Source organism: Capra hircus, chromosome 18 (genome assembly GCF_001704415.2).
Source record: "Capra hircus breed San Clemente chromosome 18, ASM170441v1, whole genome shotgun sequence".
NCBI lineage: Eukaryota > Metazoa > Chordata > Mammalia > Artiodactyla > Bovidae > Capra > Capra hircus.
In genome coordinates this window covers 52858583-52877500 of record NC_030825.1, presented here as the reverse complement: position 1 = coordinate 52877500, position 18918 = coordinate 52858583, and the positions used below count along the sequence as shown (strand labels likewise).

Genomic DNA, 18918 nt, shown 5'->3' with positions numbered 1-18918 from the left:
TTCTGCTTCTGTTAGGTCCATACCATTTCTGTCCTTTGTTGTGCCCATCTGTGCATGAAATGTTCCCTTGGTATCTCTAATTTTCTTGACGAGATCTCTAGTCTTTCCCATTCGGTTGTTTTTCTTTATTTCTTTGCATTGATCACTGAGGAAGGCTTTCTTATCTCTCCTTGCTATTCTTTGGAACTCTGTGTTCAGATCGATATATCTTTCCTTTTCTCCTTTGCCTTTCACTTTTTTTCTCAGCTATTTGTAAGGCCTCCTCAGATAACCATTTTGCTGTTTTGCATTCTTTTTCTTGAGGATGATTTTGATCATTGCCTCCTGTACAATGTCATGAACCTCCATCCATAGTTCTTCAGGCACTCTGTCTATCAGATCTACTCCCTTGAATCTGTTTATCACTTCCACTGTATAAAAGTAAGGGATTTGATTTAGGTCAGACCTGAATGGCCTTTCTTCAATTTGACCCTAAATTTTACAATAAGGAGCTGGTGATCTGAGCCACAGTCATCTCCAGGTCTTGTTTTTGCTGACGGTATTCAGCTTCTCCATCTTTGGCTGCAAAGAATATAATCAGTCTGTTTTCAGTATTGACCATTTGGTGATGTCCATGTGTAGAGTCTTCTCTTGTGTTTTTAGAAGAGGGTGTTTGCTATGACCAAAGCGTTCTCTTGGAAAACTCTGTTAGCCTTTGCCCTGCTTCATTGATTTTTAAAATGTTGACGTTCACTCTTGCCATCTCCTGTTTGACCACTTCCAATTTACCTTGATTCATGGACCTGGAAAGAATTATAATTGACTCTGATACATGTAAAGAAATATTTGGCTTTAAAGAAGAAGCCATCGTGAGTTACTGTAGGGTAAGTGTTCAGTAAGTATCTTGAGTTTCTAGCATATTCTGGATACTTGTGTGAATGCGATAAGTCGTCAAAATGTTAGATTCCATTCTGGCTGATGGTTGGAATTCCTCAGTGGCTCCATCTTAGAGAACATTTTTAGCAATATTGACTTCATTTTGATTTTACTTTCACAAAGGAGACTTTTTGGAATTCTAAGGAGGGTCGTTAGAATTTCTGGGAGGCCATAAGGAAATTCTGGAGAGATGTGTAATAGAGGAATTTTCCGAGAGAAAAGGAGGGATGGATCACTTCCTGGGAAGGATCAGAGGTCAATTTCCAGGGGAAGATTTTGTAAGGGACTCCAGGCAGAGTCTGGGGGGATTTATTATTATTATTATTTTTCACACCAAAAACATTTTGTATTGGGCTATTGCCAATTAACAATGTGATCGTTTCAGGTGAATAGCGAAGGGACTCAACCATACATATAAATGTATCCATTCTGTCCCCAAACCCCAGAGTGTGGGGAGATTAATAGGGAAACTTAAATCTGAGGGATAGAAGGCTTGAGAGAACTCTCGGAATAATCAGAGAGCTGGGGACCTAGCTCTCAGCTCTGAACCCTCACTTTCCCTTTTCCACTCTTTTCTCCAGATATACTGTGCAAAAAACAAAACCTTCTCAAGGCAGACACTGTAAATGGCAGGCAGCCAGGGTGGGTGAGAAGACCATCTCTGTAGGACTCCATGTGATTCTTCCAGCCCCCTATCTGTTTTTTCTTTTTCTTTTTCTTTTTTTGGCCTTGCTGCTGTGTGGCATACAGGATCTTAGTTCTCTGACCAGGGATGGAATCCGTACACCCTGCAGTGGATGATTGAAGTCTTAATCAGTGGATCCCCAGTGAAGTCTCCCTCCCATTGTCTCCATAATAGGAGTCTGAAGGTCCAGAGTCCAGACTCTCTTCTGCATTCAACTGGCAGTGAGTTGAGGCACATTGCCTTTGGGTCTCAGCTTCCTCACCTGAACAGTCAGCAGTGTGGTCCCTGTACCCTTAGCAGAGGAGAAAGGTGATCCAGGGACTAGGCCAGGAATGAATCCGTGTGTGGCCCAGTTAGGTTGCTGCTCCTTTCAGGGCCTTAGTATCCTCATTTGGAACAGAGAACATCATTGCCTTGCATTCTGCCTTCTAAAGGCCCTGGGCTTAGGACTGGAAGGTGTCTCATATCATCTAAGCCAATCAACCTCATTTTAAAGATGGCGAAACTGAGGCCTAGGAAAGGCCGAAGTGAAGTGGCCAGTCTAAGGTACCATGGTCTGGAATGCTGAGTGCTGTGGTACATGCTTGGTGAAGTTGGAGGAAGCAAAGGGGAAAGGGGAGTTTGATCCAGGATGGTTACAGAATTCTCAACAGGCTGTTCCCATCAGGCATAAGGAACTGGTGGGAGAAGAGAGCTAGTGTGTTCCCAGGGGTGCCTGGGTGTTACCCTGTGTGATCCGGCTCTCCAGGGAGTCGGATGGTGTTGGGGCTGTTATCACCCCTCATACATGGCAGTGCTGAGACCTGAACCCAGTATGGGTACTCTAGCCACCTTTTTCTTGCTTCTTTGACTTCATGTGTTGGCTTTCTTTCTTATTTATATTTATTTATATCTGGCTGCATTGGATCTTGGTAGTGGCATTGGGATCTAGTTCCCTCGCCAGGGATGGAAATTCAGGCCCCCTGTATTGGGAGCATGGAGTCTTAGCAACTGGACCACCAGGGAAGTCTGTCTCTTTAAAATAAATTAAAAAAAATTTTTTTCAGCTCTGCCACATGACATGTTGGGACCTTAATTCCTCGACCAGGGATTGAACCTTGACCTCTGTTTTGGAAGCATGGATCTTAACCACTGGACCTCCAGGGAAGTCCTGAATCTCTTGATTTTGGCCACATTCCTCCCTTCTGAATGTAGGCAATTTAGGGGAGGGATGCTGGGGGCAAGGCTTACGGAATTGTGTTAAATATATTATTGTTTGTCTTACCCAGTGGTTCTGAAAAACTTTTGGTTCATAGAACCTTTTGAGAATTAGAAGGAAGCTGAGAATTCTCCTCCCAGGGAAAATACACAAACCCACAAGATTTTCTGAAAGATTTTAGGCATTTAAATATCTCATAGTTCCCTAGCATAGTACAGTAAGAATAATGAGAGCTAACAGTTTATTCAGCACTACAAATGCCTGGGAATTCCCTGGTGGTGCAGTGGTTAGGTTTGCACAGTCCGAGGGCCCGGCTTCTATACCCGTTGGGGAGCTTGCCACCGAAACAAAAAACCCTGCCTTTCGCCATTCTAAGCACCTCATATGGGTTAATTCATTGAATCCTCAGAAAAAACCCCATGCCCTTTATCTACTATTATCCCCTTTTATAATGTAGGTGCAGCAGACATCACAAGACAAACATATGTCAAACCTGTGGGGATTTGATATTGGCAAGGAAAGACCGACAAATCAGTAAGTCAAATGTATGTCAGATGACGAGTGCTGGGAAGGAAAGTACATAGCTAGGAAGAATGAGGAATGCCTCCAATGGGAGAGGAGACAGTGGAGAGGGGTTTCTTGACTTAAAAAAAAAAAATTATTGATTTATTTGGCTGAGTTGGGTCTTAGCAGTGGCGTGCAGTATCCTTTAGTTGTGGGATGTGGGATCTAGTTCCCTGACCAGGGATGGAACTTGGGTCCCCTGTGTTGGGAGTGTGGAGTCTCAGCCCCTGGACCATCAGGAAAATCCCAAGAGGTTTTTGTTTTTGTTTTTTTTTAACCTAAATAGGGAGTCATAGGATGCCTTCTGAGAAGCTGACATTCAAGGAGAGCGAGCTTTGCCAATGTCTGGGACGGAAACAGACTCCAAGGCAGGCTGGTGCCTGGCGGGCTGGCGTCTTGCCTGGTGGGTGGGTGCCTGCTGGGCTGGAGGGATGGCATGGAGGCCAGTGTGGGTGAGCGGGGTTGACGGGAGGGGCAGGAGCTGACAGCATTGGGGTAGAGGGTCCTGAAAGCCACTGTAAGGATTTAAGCTTTTACTCTGCATGAGGTGGGAGCCGTGGCAGGCTTCGGAGCAGAGGAGCACAGGCTCGGAGTTAGGTTCTGGCGTAATCCTCTGTAGGGTTCCCGGCTGAGAATAAACCACAGCGGGGACGTGCGTGGAGAGGCAGCACTGCAGCCTCGGTTGTCAGTTTATTTCGGGTTTGAGACCCTTCCGACAAGCCGATGGCATTTGGCAGCTGCCAGTACGCAGGGTGACTCCAAACTCATCGAGTGCTAATTTTGGCTCTTTTCAAGCAAGTGATGAACAGAAGCTTTGGGACACCTGGACATGTAGATGGATATGTAGAGGTTTTCCTACTACTCTTTTTTTTGCCCCCCTCAAATGATATCTGGCAACATCTGTCTATTACCATCTGGGGTTCAGCTCGTAACAGCCCCCACCTGCCTTTTTTATGTGCAGTGGCCAAGAGAGGCTCTGTGGCCCACCCATCACCTGCTCCCAGGCTGGCAGTTCCGGCCTCGTGGCTAACCACCCCTGTGCCAGAGGCGTGACTCCAGTCTCCTGCTGGAGGTACATTCTTAGAAGAAATGTTCAGTAGCAAAGTGAAGATATTTCATTTCTGTATTTCAGTGTTTTCTCATCACCCATTTTGCCACTGTGGTGTTTTATATTTGTTATCTACTTCTCACGTGACACGTGTGTACAGCAGGCACAGGCCAGTGAACCAACACACACACAGCCCATGTCCTCTGCACCAGATCAAGGAACAGAACATGCCTCCCCCACCCACGTCTCCTTGGGCTCCTTCCTGCCACTGCCCCCCACAAGGGTAACCATGATGCCGATTTTTAACAGCTTTGATTGCCTGGCTTTGAACTGTATATAAATGAAGTCACATGGTATATGATCATTTCAGTACATAGTACTTCTGCCTCCAGCAGGTCTGATCTTTGCCAGCTTTGTGTGTTAGTTTCATTCTGTCAGTTTCATCCTTCTTGCTGGTGTGCCTCCAGAGGGTTCACTCTCACTTGATCTTAGCCAAAAGGCCGAGAAGCGATGGGAGGGTTCATTCTCATTTCTGCATGGTATTCCACTGTTGGAGGTAACCGCTGTGCTTTTATTAACTTTGCTTTTCAAATGGGTGTTATTTGCATATGGTGCCTGACTCAAAAGGCCCCAAAGGGAGAGTGTACACTGAAAAGGAAGTCCTCATCACAGGCCACCTGCTTCAGTCCCCTCCAGCCCCACCTCCCCATCCCTGCTACTTAGGTCTTCCTTCCTGTGACAGTCATTGTGAGCAGCTTCTCATGTGGTTCCCCAGGCCACTCTGTTCATATACAAGCATATGTATTCACCCCCCCCCCTTTTTAAAGTACATAGTATGTACATATTCCTCTCTCTTGCTTTTTTCCAAGAAGCTGTATCTTAGAGGTCTCTTATCATGGTGTCAAATTCTACCTTACTCTTTCAGATGAGGAATGACATAGCTTTTCATGGATGCGGAACCTTTCTTTAAAATTTTTAATTTAACTTTGAAAAATGTTGGCTGCACTGGGTGGCATGGGGATCTTAGTTCCCCAACCAAGAACTGAACCTGTTCCTCCGCAGTGGAAGCTCTGAGTCTTAACCACTGGACCACTAGGGGAGTCCCTTTTATTTTTATTTTATATTGAGATAGAGTTGATTAACAGTGTTGTGTTAATTTCAAGTGTACAGCAAAGTGATTCCGTTATACATATATGTGTGTCCTTTTTCAGATTCTTTTCCCACTCAGGTTCTTACAGAGTACTGAGTAGAGTTCCCTGTGTTGTAGAGTAGGTTCCTGTTGGTTGTCTGTTCCTAAACTCCTAATCTGCCACTCCGCCTCCACTACATTCGCCCTGGTAACCATAAATTTGTTCTCTAAGTCTGTGTGTCTGTTTCTGTCTTCTAGATAAGTTCATTGTAACCTTTTTTGTTTTTTTTAGATTCCGCATAGAAACAATATCAAGTGATATTTATCTTGAAACAGTTGTTTTAACAAGATGTCTCAGGGACTTTGCAAATCTTTCATGTCCCATTTATTCCACTGTCATGAATCCTGTCTTCCTGAGACAGGTGCACACAGACCTGGGCCCCAGATGAGTCAGTTTGTGCTTAAGCCTTTTTCCTAACCGCTGATACTTACCCAACACCGAACACTCTCTTCTTTCTTCATGAGATAAAATTCACGTAATATACAGTGAATAATTTTTACCATTGAAAGTATATAATTCAGGGGGTTTAGTATACTCACAGTCTTCAGCATTCATTGCAGTGTCTAATCCAGAACACTTTCATCACCCCCAAAAACCCCAGAACCATTAAGCGTTCACTCCCTATTCCACTATCCCCACATTGTCCCCTGGCAACTGTTGGTTTTTTTTTTTTTTTAAATAGGGAATTCAATTGTTTATTTGTTTATTTATTACTCAAATGAACTTAATCTGCATTAAATGCTGCTGATGTACTTTTAAATCAACACGATTTTTAAAAATTAATTAATTTAATTGGAGGCTAATTACTTTACAATATTATAGTTGTTTTTGCCATACACTGACATGAATCAGTCATGTGTGTACATGTGTTCCCCATCCTAAAGCCCCCTCCCACCTCCCTCCCCATCCCATCCCTCAGGATCATCCCAGTGCACCAGCCCTGAGCACCCTGTCTCATGCATTGAACCTGGACTTTCAATCTATTTCACATAAGTTAATATACATGTTTCAGTGCTATTCTCTCAAATCATCCCACCCTCGCCTCCTCCCAGAGTCCAAAAGTCTGTTCTTTACATCTGTGTCTCTTTTGCTGTCTTGCATATAGGGTCATTGTTACCATCTTTCTAAATTCCATATATATGTGTTAATATACTGTATTGGTGTTTTTCTTTCTGACTTACTTCACTCTGTATAATAGGCTCCAGTTTAGTTTCATCCACCACATTAGAACTGATTCAAATACATTCTTTTTAATAGCTGAGTAATATTCCATTGTGTATATGTACCACAGCTTCCTTATCCATTCATCTGTTGATGGACGTCTAGGTTGCTTCCATGTGCTGGCTATTATAAACAGTGCTGCGATGAACATTTGGGGTACATGTGTCTCTTTCAGTTCTGGTTTCCTTGGTCTGTTTGCCCAGCAGTGGGATTGCTGGGTCATATGGCAGTTCTATTTCGTTTTTTAAGGACTCTCCACACTGTTCTCCATAGTGGCTGTACTGTACTAGTTTGCATTCCAACAACAGTGTAAGAGGATTCCCTTTTCTCCACACCCTCTCCAGCACTTATTGTTTGTAGATTTTTGGATAGCAGCTATTCTGACCGGCATGAGATGGTACCTCATTGTGGTTTGGATTTTCATTTCTCTGATAATGAGTGATGTTGAGCATCTTTTCATGTGCTTGTTAGCCATCTGTATGTCTTCTTTGGAGAAATGTCTGTTTAGTTCTTTGGCCCATTTTTTGATTGGGTCATTTATTTTTCTGGAATTGAGCTGCAGGAGCTGCTTCTGTATTTTTGAGATTAATTCTTTGTCAGTTGCTTTGTTTGCTATTATTTTCTTCCATTCTGAGGGCTGTCTTTTCACCTTACTTATAGTTTCCTTCATTGTGCAAAAGCTTTTAAGTTTAATTAGGTCCCATTTGTTTATTTTTGCTTTTATTTTCATTACTCTGGGAGGTGGGTCATAGAAGATCCTGCTGTGATTTATGTCAGAGAGTGTTTTGCCTATATTTTCCTTTAGAAGCTTTATAGTTTCTGGTCTTACATTTAGATCTTTAATCCATTTTGAGTTTATTTTTGTGTATGGTGTTGGAAGTGTTCTAGTTTCATTCTTTTACAAGTGGTTGACCAGTTTTCTCAGGACCACTTGTTAAAGAGATTGTCTTTTCTCCATTGTATATTCTTGCCTCCTTTGTCAAAGATAAGGTGTCCATAGGTGCGTGGATTTATCTCTGGGCTTTCTATTTTGTTCCATTGATCTATATTTGTGTCTTTGTGCCAGTACCATACTGTCTTGATGACTGTAGCTTTGTAGTATAGTCTGAAGTCAGGCTGGTTGATTCCTGCAGTTCCATTCTTCTTTCTCAAGATTGCTTTAGCTATTCAAGGTTTTTTGTATTTCCACACAAATTGTGAAATTATTTGTTCTAGTTCTCTGAAAATTACCATTGGTAGCTTGATAGGGGTTGAATTGAACCTATAGATTGCGTTGGGTAGTATACTCATTTTCACTATATTGATTCTTCCAATCTATGGACATGGTATATTTTTCCATCTATTTGTGTCATCTTTGATTTCTTTCATCATTGTTTTATAGTTTTATATATATAGGTCTTTTGTTTCTTTAGGTAGATTTATTCCTAAATATTTTATTCTTTTCATTGCAACAGTGAATGGAATTGTTTCCTTAATTTCTCTTTCTGTTTTCTCATTGTTAGTGTATAGGAATGCAAGGGATTTCTGTGTGTTAATTTTATATCCTGCAACTTTACTATATTCCTAATTAGCTCTAGTAATTTTCTGGTGGAATCTTTAGGGTTTTCTATGTAGAGGATCATGTCATCTGTAAATCAACATGATACTAACTTTTTTAATTTTTAAATCCTCAAGATAAAAACTGTATTATTATTTTAGTTTAAACTCATCTTTTCCAATTTTTTGAAATATTGAAGTAAAGTTGATTTACAATGTCTTATTAGTTTCAGGTGTACAATATAGTGATTTAGTTATATGTACATGTACATGTATATATATTTTCAGATTCTCTTCCTTAATAGGTTATTATAAAATATTAACTGTAGTTCTCTGTGCTATACAGTAGGTCCTTTTGATTGTCTAGTTTATACTAGTATGTATATGTACCACTGATGTACTTTCGTTTCTATGAATTTGTCTATCCTGGACATTTCATATAAATATGTATGTATGTGTTAGTAGCTCAGTTGTATCTGACTCTTTGCAACCCCATAGACTGTAGCCTGCCAGGCTTCTCTGACTGTGGAATTCTCCAGGCAAGAATACTGGAGTGGGTTGCAATCTCCTTCTCCAGGGGATCTTCCCAACCCAGTGATTGAACCTGCCTCTCCTGCTTTGGCAGGTGAGTTCTTTACCACTGAACCTTCTGAGGAGCCCATAGGCCACACAGATAGTTAATGGCACCCCACTCCAGTACTTTTGCCTGGAAAATCCCATGGATGGAGGAGCCTGGTAGGCTGCAGTCCATGCTAAGGGTCAGACATGACTGAGCAACTTCCCTTTCACTTTTCACTTTCATGCGTTGGAGAAGGGAATGGCAACCCACTCCAGTGTTCTTGCCTGGAGAATCCCAGGGACGGGGGAGGCTGGTGGGCTGCCGTCTATGGGGTCACAGAGAGTCGGACATGAATGAAGTGACTTAGCAGCAGTACTCACTTTAAAAAGGAAAAGGAAATAGGTGACACCAATTCTAATATGTCTCATGTCAATGTATTCAAAATACTGTTATTTTAACATGTAATCAGTATAGGAAAGCACTAATGAGATATCTCACATTCTTTTTTATGCTAAGTCTTTGAAATCTGGTGCATGTTTATCCTAGCACATCTCAATTCAGATGATAAATTTTCATTGAAATACTTGGCCTCTGTTTAGATTTCATGAAACTTCTCTCACATTTGGAGAAGTTGATTCCTATACCCAGGTCGTCCCAGTGATGTTGAATAGTTTACTAGTCAGGATGATGAAGAGCAATTTTTAAATCAATCAGAAGTAATTCACAGGTAAACTTCAGTTTCCCAGTTGCAGCAGCCACAGGTGCTGAATAGTGACAGTATTGGATAACCCAGCCCTAGTATCACGGGGAATCCCGTGTGCCTTGCCCTAGGGCCAGACAGCCCTTTGACCATAGGGGTGGCTTTTTGCAAGTGAGTCAGCAAATGGCATCTACCTGCAGGGTTATTGTGAGCATTCCTTGTAGGCACATTTGTTCTCTCTGGTCCACAGTAATAGACTTGCAGCCCTTCCTGGAAGCTCGGAACACAGGGAATGCAAGCATTAGTCTCACCCCCGTGCCTTTGCTCAGGGTGCCCTCCTCTCTGACACCATCTCTAACTTGGCCCTGTCAGACATCTCTACACTATGCTTCTCTGTTCCAAATTCCCTCTGTCCTCCCACCAAGGGGACTCCTGCCTGAGATCGACTCTGAGAAAGCAAGACCCAGTTTTGTTTCCTTGTGTCACTGGCCCTCATGGAGTGTGCTGATTGTGTTTAAGTAGTTACCCTTGGGTGTCACGACTATCTTTTGGAGTGGTTGCCTTTTAAATCATGACTCTTAGATAGGTTGAATTTTAAGTTCTGGAGGCAGCAAGTTGCTAGTGAGGCATCGGTCTCTGGGAACATCCAAACAGAAAAGACTGACGACTCCCTTGTGGAGGGACAACTGGCTGCCTTCAGGGTGAGTCTACGTGGCACCTGCAGGCTGGAAGGCCCTTGAAGGCAGAAATTGTAGAAAATGTCTGATAAATCCTAATGTTGTTCTTGCCAGAAGCAGAGGAGGAACAGAGCCTCATCAACTTAGATGAATTTCCTACTTGTCTGGACTATGATAGACTTGTGTCCATTGAGATGAGGAACCATGAAGCCGGGAGACTCATGTTGACCTGTGTGCTTTTGGAGGAGTGAATAAAAAGTAGAAATTCCATTGTGTGTGTGTGTTCATTGCGGATTTAAGAGGAGGGGGAAGATGCTTGGGATTCTGACTGTCAGCTGGAAGCCTAGACCCCTGTGTCTGATGGAGGAGGGGTGCAAGGGTGAGGCCTCCTGGGTCCCTGGAGAGGAGGGATGGTGGGGGTGTGTGCAGGATAGAATTCCTTGGGCTGCAGTCCAGTGACTTTAAGAGTTTTGCCACCCTGGAGGAGGTGGGGTGGCCTAATAATTGTTTAACCTTGGGGGCTGTGATAGTAAACTTCTTAGCTCTAGAACTAGAGTGGCCCATTAATGCCCCCAGTCTGTTCAGCATGTCTGCAGCCATGGCCCTGGGTAGACCCTTCTCATCCTGACTTAGGACCTGGTCTTTGGATCTGCTTGACTACTGGACTCACAGCAAACGTGATGCAAGCAGAGGCTTGACAAGTGCTCATGGACTGGGATGATCTCTCTTGCTGCCCTGGGGACCCCTGCCACCATGACCACATGGGGAAGTCCAGGCTAACCTGCACGGTGATAGATAACATGTGGCCCAGCCAGCCAGGACAATCCTCTTCAATGCAGAGGATTGAAGTTCAATCCCTGGTGGGTATCAAAGATCCCAGATGCTGCCGAGCATCTAAGCCTGGGAGCTGCAACTAGAGTGTCCATGTGCCGCAAAAGGGATCCTGCATGACTTATTAAAGATATTGTGTGCCACAACTAACACCCAATGCAGCCAAATAAATATATATAAGGATGTTTATATAGGCAATTATTCTAAGCAACTGCGGTTTGGAGGGGCTTGTTATGTAGCCAAGTATTGATACTGATACAGCCGTGTCCCCTCTCTCAGGAATGCAGTCTCTTTCTCCCTCTCAATGTGACTCAATGATTAAAATCTGAAGATCTGCCACCTTTTAGCTGCACGATCACCAATGTGATATTCCTTCTTGAACCTCAGATTCTTCTGAAAATGGAATAGTGCCTATCACAAGGAGTAGCGGTGAAGATTAAATCTGTCATTTTCATTTCATGACCCTCAGAGGTCATGTTGGTAATGAAGCCTGTCTGGCAGGGGTTGGGGGGGTGCATAGGGGGCCAGACTGCTCTTCTTGTGCCCCTCCCCCTGGGGTTTGCTAGGGCCACTGAGGGGTACTATAGTTCCTTGCTCCAGTGAGGTTGGCTTTAACTGTATGATTTCCTTACTCCATGGAATGTTAGCACCAACGCAGGGACCTTTGGTGCACGTGGTTTGTGTGCGCATGTCATCTGCCGTCAGACAGACATTCGCCAGGGAGCCACAGATCTCAGAAGACTGTAACCCCGTGGAGTGGAGGAGAACTAGAGTCCCTCTCCCAAGCTGCAGCCAAACCCACCAGCGCACAGCCAGAAACAGAGGTGCCCTTAGGAATGGCTACCGATTAGGAAAAAGAATGCTTCTTGTCATGTCTCGATTTGGGCATGGTTTGTTACACATTACTACAGCATCAACTGACTAATACAACTTTGTTGTTTTAAGCTATTGAGATTGGAGACTTGTTACTGTAGCATAATCCAATCTATCCTGATAGATGCCAAAGTCTAGTGCCTTCTAACTAATGGCTACTCAGTAAGTGGCCGCTGTTAGGATGGTAACTATTTGCTCAGACACACTGTCTCCAGAACCAACAAAGTTTTAAAGTTGATAGTGTGTGTACTCAGTCACTCAGTTGTGTCCGACTCTGATCTCATGGACTATAGCCCACCAGGCTCCTCTGTCCATGGAATTCTCGAGGCAAGAATACTGAAGTGGGATGCCATGCCCTCCTCCAGGGGATCTTCCCGACCCACGGATTGAACCCACATCTTCTGAATTGGCAGGCAGATTCTTTCCCATCTGAGCCACCGGGGAAGCCCCCTTAAAGGTGCTAGGCACTGAACTAAGTCCTTTTTTTCATTTTCCTTCATTTGACTCTTAAGACAGCCCTTTGAGGCTATAGCTGTTAATATCCACAGTTTACAAACATGGAAACTGATGTTGGTAACCGAAAAGAGGTTAATAAGGAGAGCTGTGCATGGACTCCAGTCTGACCCTCCCAACTGTTTGACTAAAGGCAAGTGACACCACAATCTGTGCCTCAGTTTGTTCCTCTGTAAAATGGGTACCATTTGAACTTCACAGAGTTGTGATTACGAAATGAGCCCTCCCGTGGAAAACACTTAGCACGGGGACCCAGCAGGAAGTAATCCCATAACAAAAGGTAGCATCTTCCCTCTCCTCATTCCGAAAGAGGGGGTTCAACAGGGTTGAGACCCTTGCTTTTTGCATCCCATCTCCCTGAAATGCATCACATCACAAAGACTCAGGCTTGTTCTGTTGATTCGTTTAATTTATAGACACGTGGGAAGCTAGAGCTGAGAAGGAATGGAGGCCAAACACCACATGGGCCTCAGTTCTTCACTCAGCTTTGCCAGAAGCCTGGGGGCTTGGAAGACAGCTGATCTTCTTGATGGTCAATAAATGAGAGCCCGAGGGCACCAGGGTCCCAGGCTTGATGTGGCAGGCGTTCTCTGTAGCACATCCCTGGAAAGCAAATCTGACACCTGCTGGAGGGGATTTCAGACTAGAATCAGGATCTCCAATGCCTCCCGCTCCCAATCCAGGGGTCATGCCCCAGCCACCTTCCTCCATTTCTCTGCAGCCACTTTCTCCCTAAGAATCTGGAATAATGAGGCTCCAGTTCTGGGGCCCTCTAGGAACCCTGTGCCCTCCTCCCGAAATCCAGGTGCCCCTCACCAGGGTGCATGAGGCCAGTCACGGTGACACAGCGGGTTTCTTCACCAAAACAGAGCGTTTCGTCAGTCGGGGTGCATGTTTCCTTGAGGAAGGTGGAGCAGGAAGGACACTGAACACCATTCTTCGTCAGATTTCTCCTGAACGCTGGGGAGGAGGGTGGAGGGTAAGGTGCGCAGGGACATTAGTCCCTTTCCCAACCTTACAACCAGCACAGGGACACCGGTCGCTAACCTACACTGCATTTTTAGAATATAATATTTATTTGACTGGATCTTAGTTGCGCCCTGTGGAATCTAGTTCCCTGACCAGGGATCACAGCTCTGCATAGGGAGCATGGAGGCTTAGTCACTGGACCACCAGGGACTTCCCTGGACACTGCAGTTTACAGGAGAAGAACCCAAGGCTCAGCGCCAGGAAGACGCTTGCCCCGTGACAGCGCAGGTCAGTGACAGGTGCTCACAGCTGGCTCTGGCGGAGGAGGGGTGGGCAGGGCAGGACTCCAGCCGTGGGGCTCAGCTGGGGCTTACCGGGCAGGGGGTCCTTGTTGCAGCCATTGCTCTGGCAGCAGCGCGTGTCGGACCCCATGTAGTTCTCTGGAGCCACGGTGATGGAGAGGAACGCCGGGTCACACTTGCTGGATTTCGAGCACCCCTTGTAGCTGGTCACGTCCACGGAGCCCTCTGCATCATGAGGGTGGACAGAGGACTCAGGAGCCCTGGTCTGGACTCTGGTCCCGGGGTATTTCCATCACCTTACAGCTTCCCCAGCCCACTGCTGTCTAGAGAGGCCTCTTCCATCTCCCCAAAGTCATACACCCTTATCTGTCTGGGGCAAGGCCTGGAGGGTTGAGTATTGTACCCAACCCTTCCTCCCTCTGCCCCCGGCTGTGTTGGTCTCTCCTGAGGGTCCCTTCAGCTCCACAGCCACCTCGCCGCCATTCTGTAAGGGTCACACCTGGAGAGGTCTTTTCCAGGCCACCTACAACTATCCCCAGACCTGTGTGAAACGGTCTCTTCCAGCCTTCAGCCCTGCCCTGCCCCCTGGAATTCCCTGCACCAAATCCTAGGATGCAGCCCTCAGCCACCGCCCTGTAACACCCGTCTCCTTCTTCGTCTAAGATTTCCCGGGTCACTCCCCAGACTTCCTACCTATGGTCTCTTGCTGCCCTCCTTGGCTATTCTCAGGTCTTGCCTGAAGCGGCCTCTTCCAGTCTCCCTGGCCTTCCCCCTCCCACCAAGGTTGGTCTCCTCCAGCCCTAGGGTTTCTGCTCTGTACCCCAAGTGCTTGGGTGAGTGGGTGCTCAGTCCTGTCTGTCTCTTTGCAAACTCGTGGACTGAGTCCTTGGATTATCTGTCCTTATCTCTCTCTCTGTTCTAATACTGGGGCTTCCCAGGTGGTGCAGTGGTAAAAACCCCCACTGCCAATGTAAGAGACACAAAATACTGGTTCAGTCCCTGGGTTGGAAAGATCCCCTGGAGGAGGAAATGGCAAGCCACTCCAGTATTCCTGCCTGGAAAATCCCACGGACAGAGGAGCCTGGTGGGCTATACCTGATTACAGAGTCACCCTAATCACATTCTTTGCAACTCACCCCAGTCTTCTCTACGTCCACCCCTACACCTTTTGCATATTAGATTCCTGCCCCCCACCGTGGATTTCACTCTTTCCCTGTGTCCTTTCCTAATCCCTTCTTGCCTAAGAAATTCTCTATATCTGCCCCTCCCCCATCACGTCTTTGGAGTCTCATTTTCAGAAATCCTTGGCAACAGTGATTTCTGTCATTCCACTGGATTGTCTTTCCTCCTTTCCCTCTTTCCTGCCCCTTCTTCACTCAAAGGTTCCTCCCAGTGCGTGGTAGTATCTGCTACCCTGAAAGCACCCCCACCTCCCCAGGATCTGACGCTATTCTCTACCCTCTTACTATTGTTAGTCTCAGTCATGATGACGACGCAGGTGTCCTCGTCCAGGGCGCAATCCTTCATTTCTCCAATGCATATGGCTCCATTCCTGATACACATCTCACAACTTAGTGGGTACCCTGAGGTATAGAGAGAGAGGCTTTAGTCCAAGTGGTGTGGTCTCTGGGCCACGACTTCTCAGTCCAGGAGGGGATGGGGACGGGGGTCTGAAGGAAGAGGGAAAGGTGTCTCCCTGGTTATTCATAAGAGGGACATTGCCCACTGAACAGGGAACTGTCTGAAGCTCCATCAAATATGCTATGGGTGCCGCCAGCAAGGCTGCTTCCAGGGGTAGACAGCAACTCCATCAAGGAGCAAGTTTACCTAATTACAGGGTTGGGGAATTTGGACACTAGGGCCCTCTGAGAAAGCTGGAGGATAGTAAGGAGTCCTGCTGAAGGTTTCCATGCCTTTTTTTTTTTTTTAATTTATCCTTTGGTTTTCTTTTTTCTATTTCAGGCCATGCTGGATTGTCCCTGCCTCCTGTGGGTGTTCTCCAGTTGTAGTGAGTGGGGGCGACTCTCTCGTTGAGGCGCCTGGGCTTCTCGTTTGGGGTGGCTCCTCCCGTTGCAGAGCACAGGCTCTAGAGCATGGGCTCAGCAGCTGTGGCGCAAGGGCTTCGTTTGCCCAAGGCATGTGGGATATTCCTGGACCAGGGATCGAACCCATGTCCCCTGCGGTGGCAGGCAGATTCTCAACCGCTAGACCACTGGGGAAGTCCTTCATGGGCTTCTGTGAACCTTCAGGTCCAGCTGATTCTCGGAAGCGGGACCCTCTGCCTTGCGGGTACATTTAAGTCTGGTAGACAGCACAGTTGCTCAGGCAGGGGTACCTGAGGCTGGGATCTGCAACCCAGGTCAAGAAGGAAGATTGAGCACTAGGAGAATAAGGGCCTGGCTCCTTGGTCCTGAGAGAGGAGGCAAGTGGGGCCCAGACACAGGGGAACTGGGTCCTGGGGAAAGTGGAGTTGCCTGAATTGCATCTAAGGAAAGAAGACACCAGGGACCTGAACTCCTTAGAGTTCTGGGAGAAAGGAAATCTCTCCCCCTCACCTCACTTTTCTTTTTTCTAATCATACTCTCATCTGAATTCCTAGAATTCAGGTGTTTTATTCTGAGACACTGTCGGAGGGAAGGGGAGCAGAACCCATCCAAACCCTTCCTTTTTTCAGAGATTTAAACCCACATGTTTTTGAACTCTTCTTCCCTTGGGAACCCAGGCTTTCTCTCTTTTACCCTCTGCCTTTTCCATGAATCTGAACTCCCAGGACACCTCCTCTTTCCCCCTGACCCTCAAGGACCTGGCTAAATGTTCTCCCATAGTCTTCATTTCAGGACTCCAGGAGTCCAGACCCCTAGTCACTTACCCAGACCCAGGAGGGTGCAGAGCAGCATGGAAGCTAGCAGGAAAGGCTCAGGTTTTGTGGAAGGCTTCATGATGGTTGGATGAGTGAAGATGCAGTCCCAGGTCCCGAGCTCATCTTATAGGCAGGTGAGAAGGGGCGGGTCTGGATCTACCTTGCCCCTTGGCTATGAAAGATGATGTAAGATCTGAGGGTAGGTCTCTGTAGCTCTGAGTGGGGGAGGTGGAACAAGAATCCAAAAGGAACGTGGGCATCTTGTGCTCAGCCCCCTTCTCCATGGGGACCCCAGGAGTCTGGGCTTCCAACCCTCTCTCCATCTGGTCTCACCCCCTTCACCCCCCCCATGTCCCCGCCCCCCTTTTTTTTTCTTACCTGAAGCCCAAGGTCAGAATCAGGTAGGTCATTTTGTTTCCTGCAGGATAGAACAGTGCTAGGACTCAGATTCCCGCTCCCTTGTCTCTCTTCCCAAGGAGGTGCCCAGTGTGGTTGAGGCCCTACCAGGGAGCGCCCAGCAAGTCCAGGCTTGTTCTGGCAGGGCATGCTCGGCTTAATACCCGCTTTTCTGTGTTTGGTCTGTCTCCAACTCCAACCCCACCCCAAGATGCATTTCTGGGTCTCTCGGAAACTGAACAGAGAGGTGCTTGTCATTGGGCCAGGATGGGCACGGTACCAGATGCCCAGAAACCGCATTGGAAAGCTGAGGCACGGTTGGAAGCACTCCAGGTTGGGTGTGTGTCTGGTTTGGAAACATACTTTGTATTTTATTGAGATCCTTTACCTCAGGCACATGATCTTGAGAGATCAGAGATTTTGTGTCTGTGTGTGTATTTTTCACGTGTTTATGTATATATTTTCGTGTGTCTGTGTGTGTATTTTGGGGGGTGTAATTTTACGTGTGTGTGTTGGGGGGTGGTGGGGGTGGCTGTAGGGAGGGTATCCAGCCATAGGTGGAGGGGCTCCTGTTGCGGTAGGCCCCGGCTCCTTGCAAAAATCCACTCAAGTTTTCTGTCCTCTTGCTTCCCAGGCTTCAGTCGGGGGGCTGAGGTTGGTGAATTTCTTCCGCGGACCAATCTTGAAGGCCGCATGGGTTGCTAGGATACCCTGGTGTGAAAGTTATCAGGAGGAAGGGGTAGAGAGCTGTTTGGAGAGAGGGAGGCGGGAAAAGATCGTTGCTAGGGAACTCAGCGCCTCTCGCAGCTCTCCGGCGAGACGCACTAGGCGTGTGCAGTGGGGACGTGGCCCCTTGGGCGCAGCGGTTCGAAAGGCCGGAGCCTCGTGCGCTTGAGCAGTGAAGGCCTCCCAGGGCGCAGCCGCTGTGAGCAGCCTAAACTCAGCCCTGCCTGCGCTTGGTCAGGCGAAGGCCACACGAGGGTAACATGCCCGAGATCGGCCTCTGCTATGTGGTGTCCGGCAGTAGCCAGGACTTTGTGAGAGACTGGCGTGGAGGAGGCTGGAAGAAGTGAAGGAAGTCGTGAAGGGGCTCTGGGAGACTTTTGGAATCTCAAAGGTGTTGAAAAATAATCCTTTATCTGGGCTGCCAAGAAAATAAGTTTATTGGGGTTCTTAGGAATTAGAATTTGGGAGACACAGATTCCCGTAAAATTTAATAGTGTTGGCAGACGGAGTCAGGGGCTTATGAGTACTGCGGTCAGCAGGTTGTTAAAATTGTGTGGAGAGAATTATAATTGACTGTGATACATGTAATATTTGATACAAAGAATGTCTGACTTTAAAGAAGCTGTCATGAGTTACTGGAGGGTAAGGGTCTGATAGGCATCTTGAGTTTCTGGCATATAGTCTGGATGCCTGTGTGAATACAGTAAGTAGTCAAAAGGTCAGATTCCTTTGTGGCGGAGACCTGATTGGTCAGAAATGGCTACTCAGAAAATGTCAGCTATTACAAATGTAAATATTTGGCCAAACACATTCTCTCTGGAGCCACCACTGTCTTAATAGTGCGTTTGCTCAGTCACTCAGTTGGGTTTGATTCTTTGTGACCCCATGGACTGTAGCCCACCAGGCTCCTCTGTCCATGGGATTCTCCAGGCAAAAATAGAGTGCATTGTCATGACCTACTCCAGGGGCTCTTCCCCAGCCCAGGGACTGAACCCCCATCTCCCTCATTGGCAGGCAGATTCTTTCCCATCTGAGCCACCAGGGAAGCCCCTTCAAAATGCAAGTTACACCACAATCTGGGGCTCAGTTTGTTCCTCTGTAAAATGGGGGCAATACTTTCAGCGTCACTGATTTGTGATTATGAAATGAGGTACC

General features: G+C 46.5%; 1 protein-coding gene and 1 long non-coding RNA gene across 3 annotated transcripts; one reads left to right on the top strand and one right to left on the bottom strand.

The window, feature by feature from the left end:
• LOC106503134 lies at positions 976–10561 on the top strand. The gene is made up of 4 exons (XR_001919510.1): positions 976–1821; positions 2647–3332; positions 3649–3765; positions 10408–10561. It is a non-coding gene; the product is annotated as an uncharacterized LOC106503134 (long non-coding RNA).
• On the bottom strand, positions 12902–17199 carry LOC102185494 (phospholipase A2 inhibitor and Ly6/PLAUR domain-containing protein). Of its 2 annotated transcripts, none has more exons than XM_018062529.1 (6): positions 17020–17199; positions 16651–16813; positions 15248–15364; positions 13854–14006; positions 13327–13470; positions 12902–13133 (listed from the first exon to the last, which is right to left on the bottom strand). In XM_018062529.1, exons 2-6 carry the CDS (start codon positions 16718–16720, stop codon positions 12988–12990), a joined length of 630 nt encoding a protein of 209 aa, XP_017918018.1. In that variant the 5' UTR covers positions 16721–16813; positions 17020–17199; the 3' UTR covers positions 12902–12987. The 2 variants fall into 2 exon arrangements, with proteins under 2 accessions (XP_017918018.1, XP_017918017.1); XM_018062528.1 differs by having other exon boundaries at positions 12902–13136; positions 17020–17198.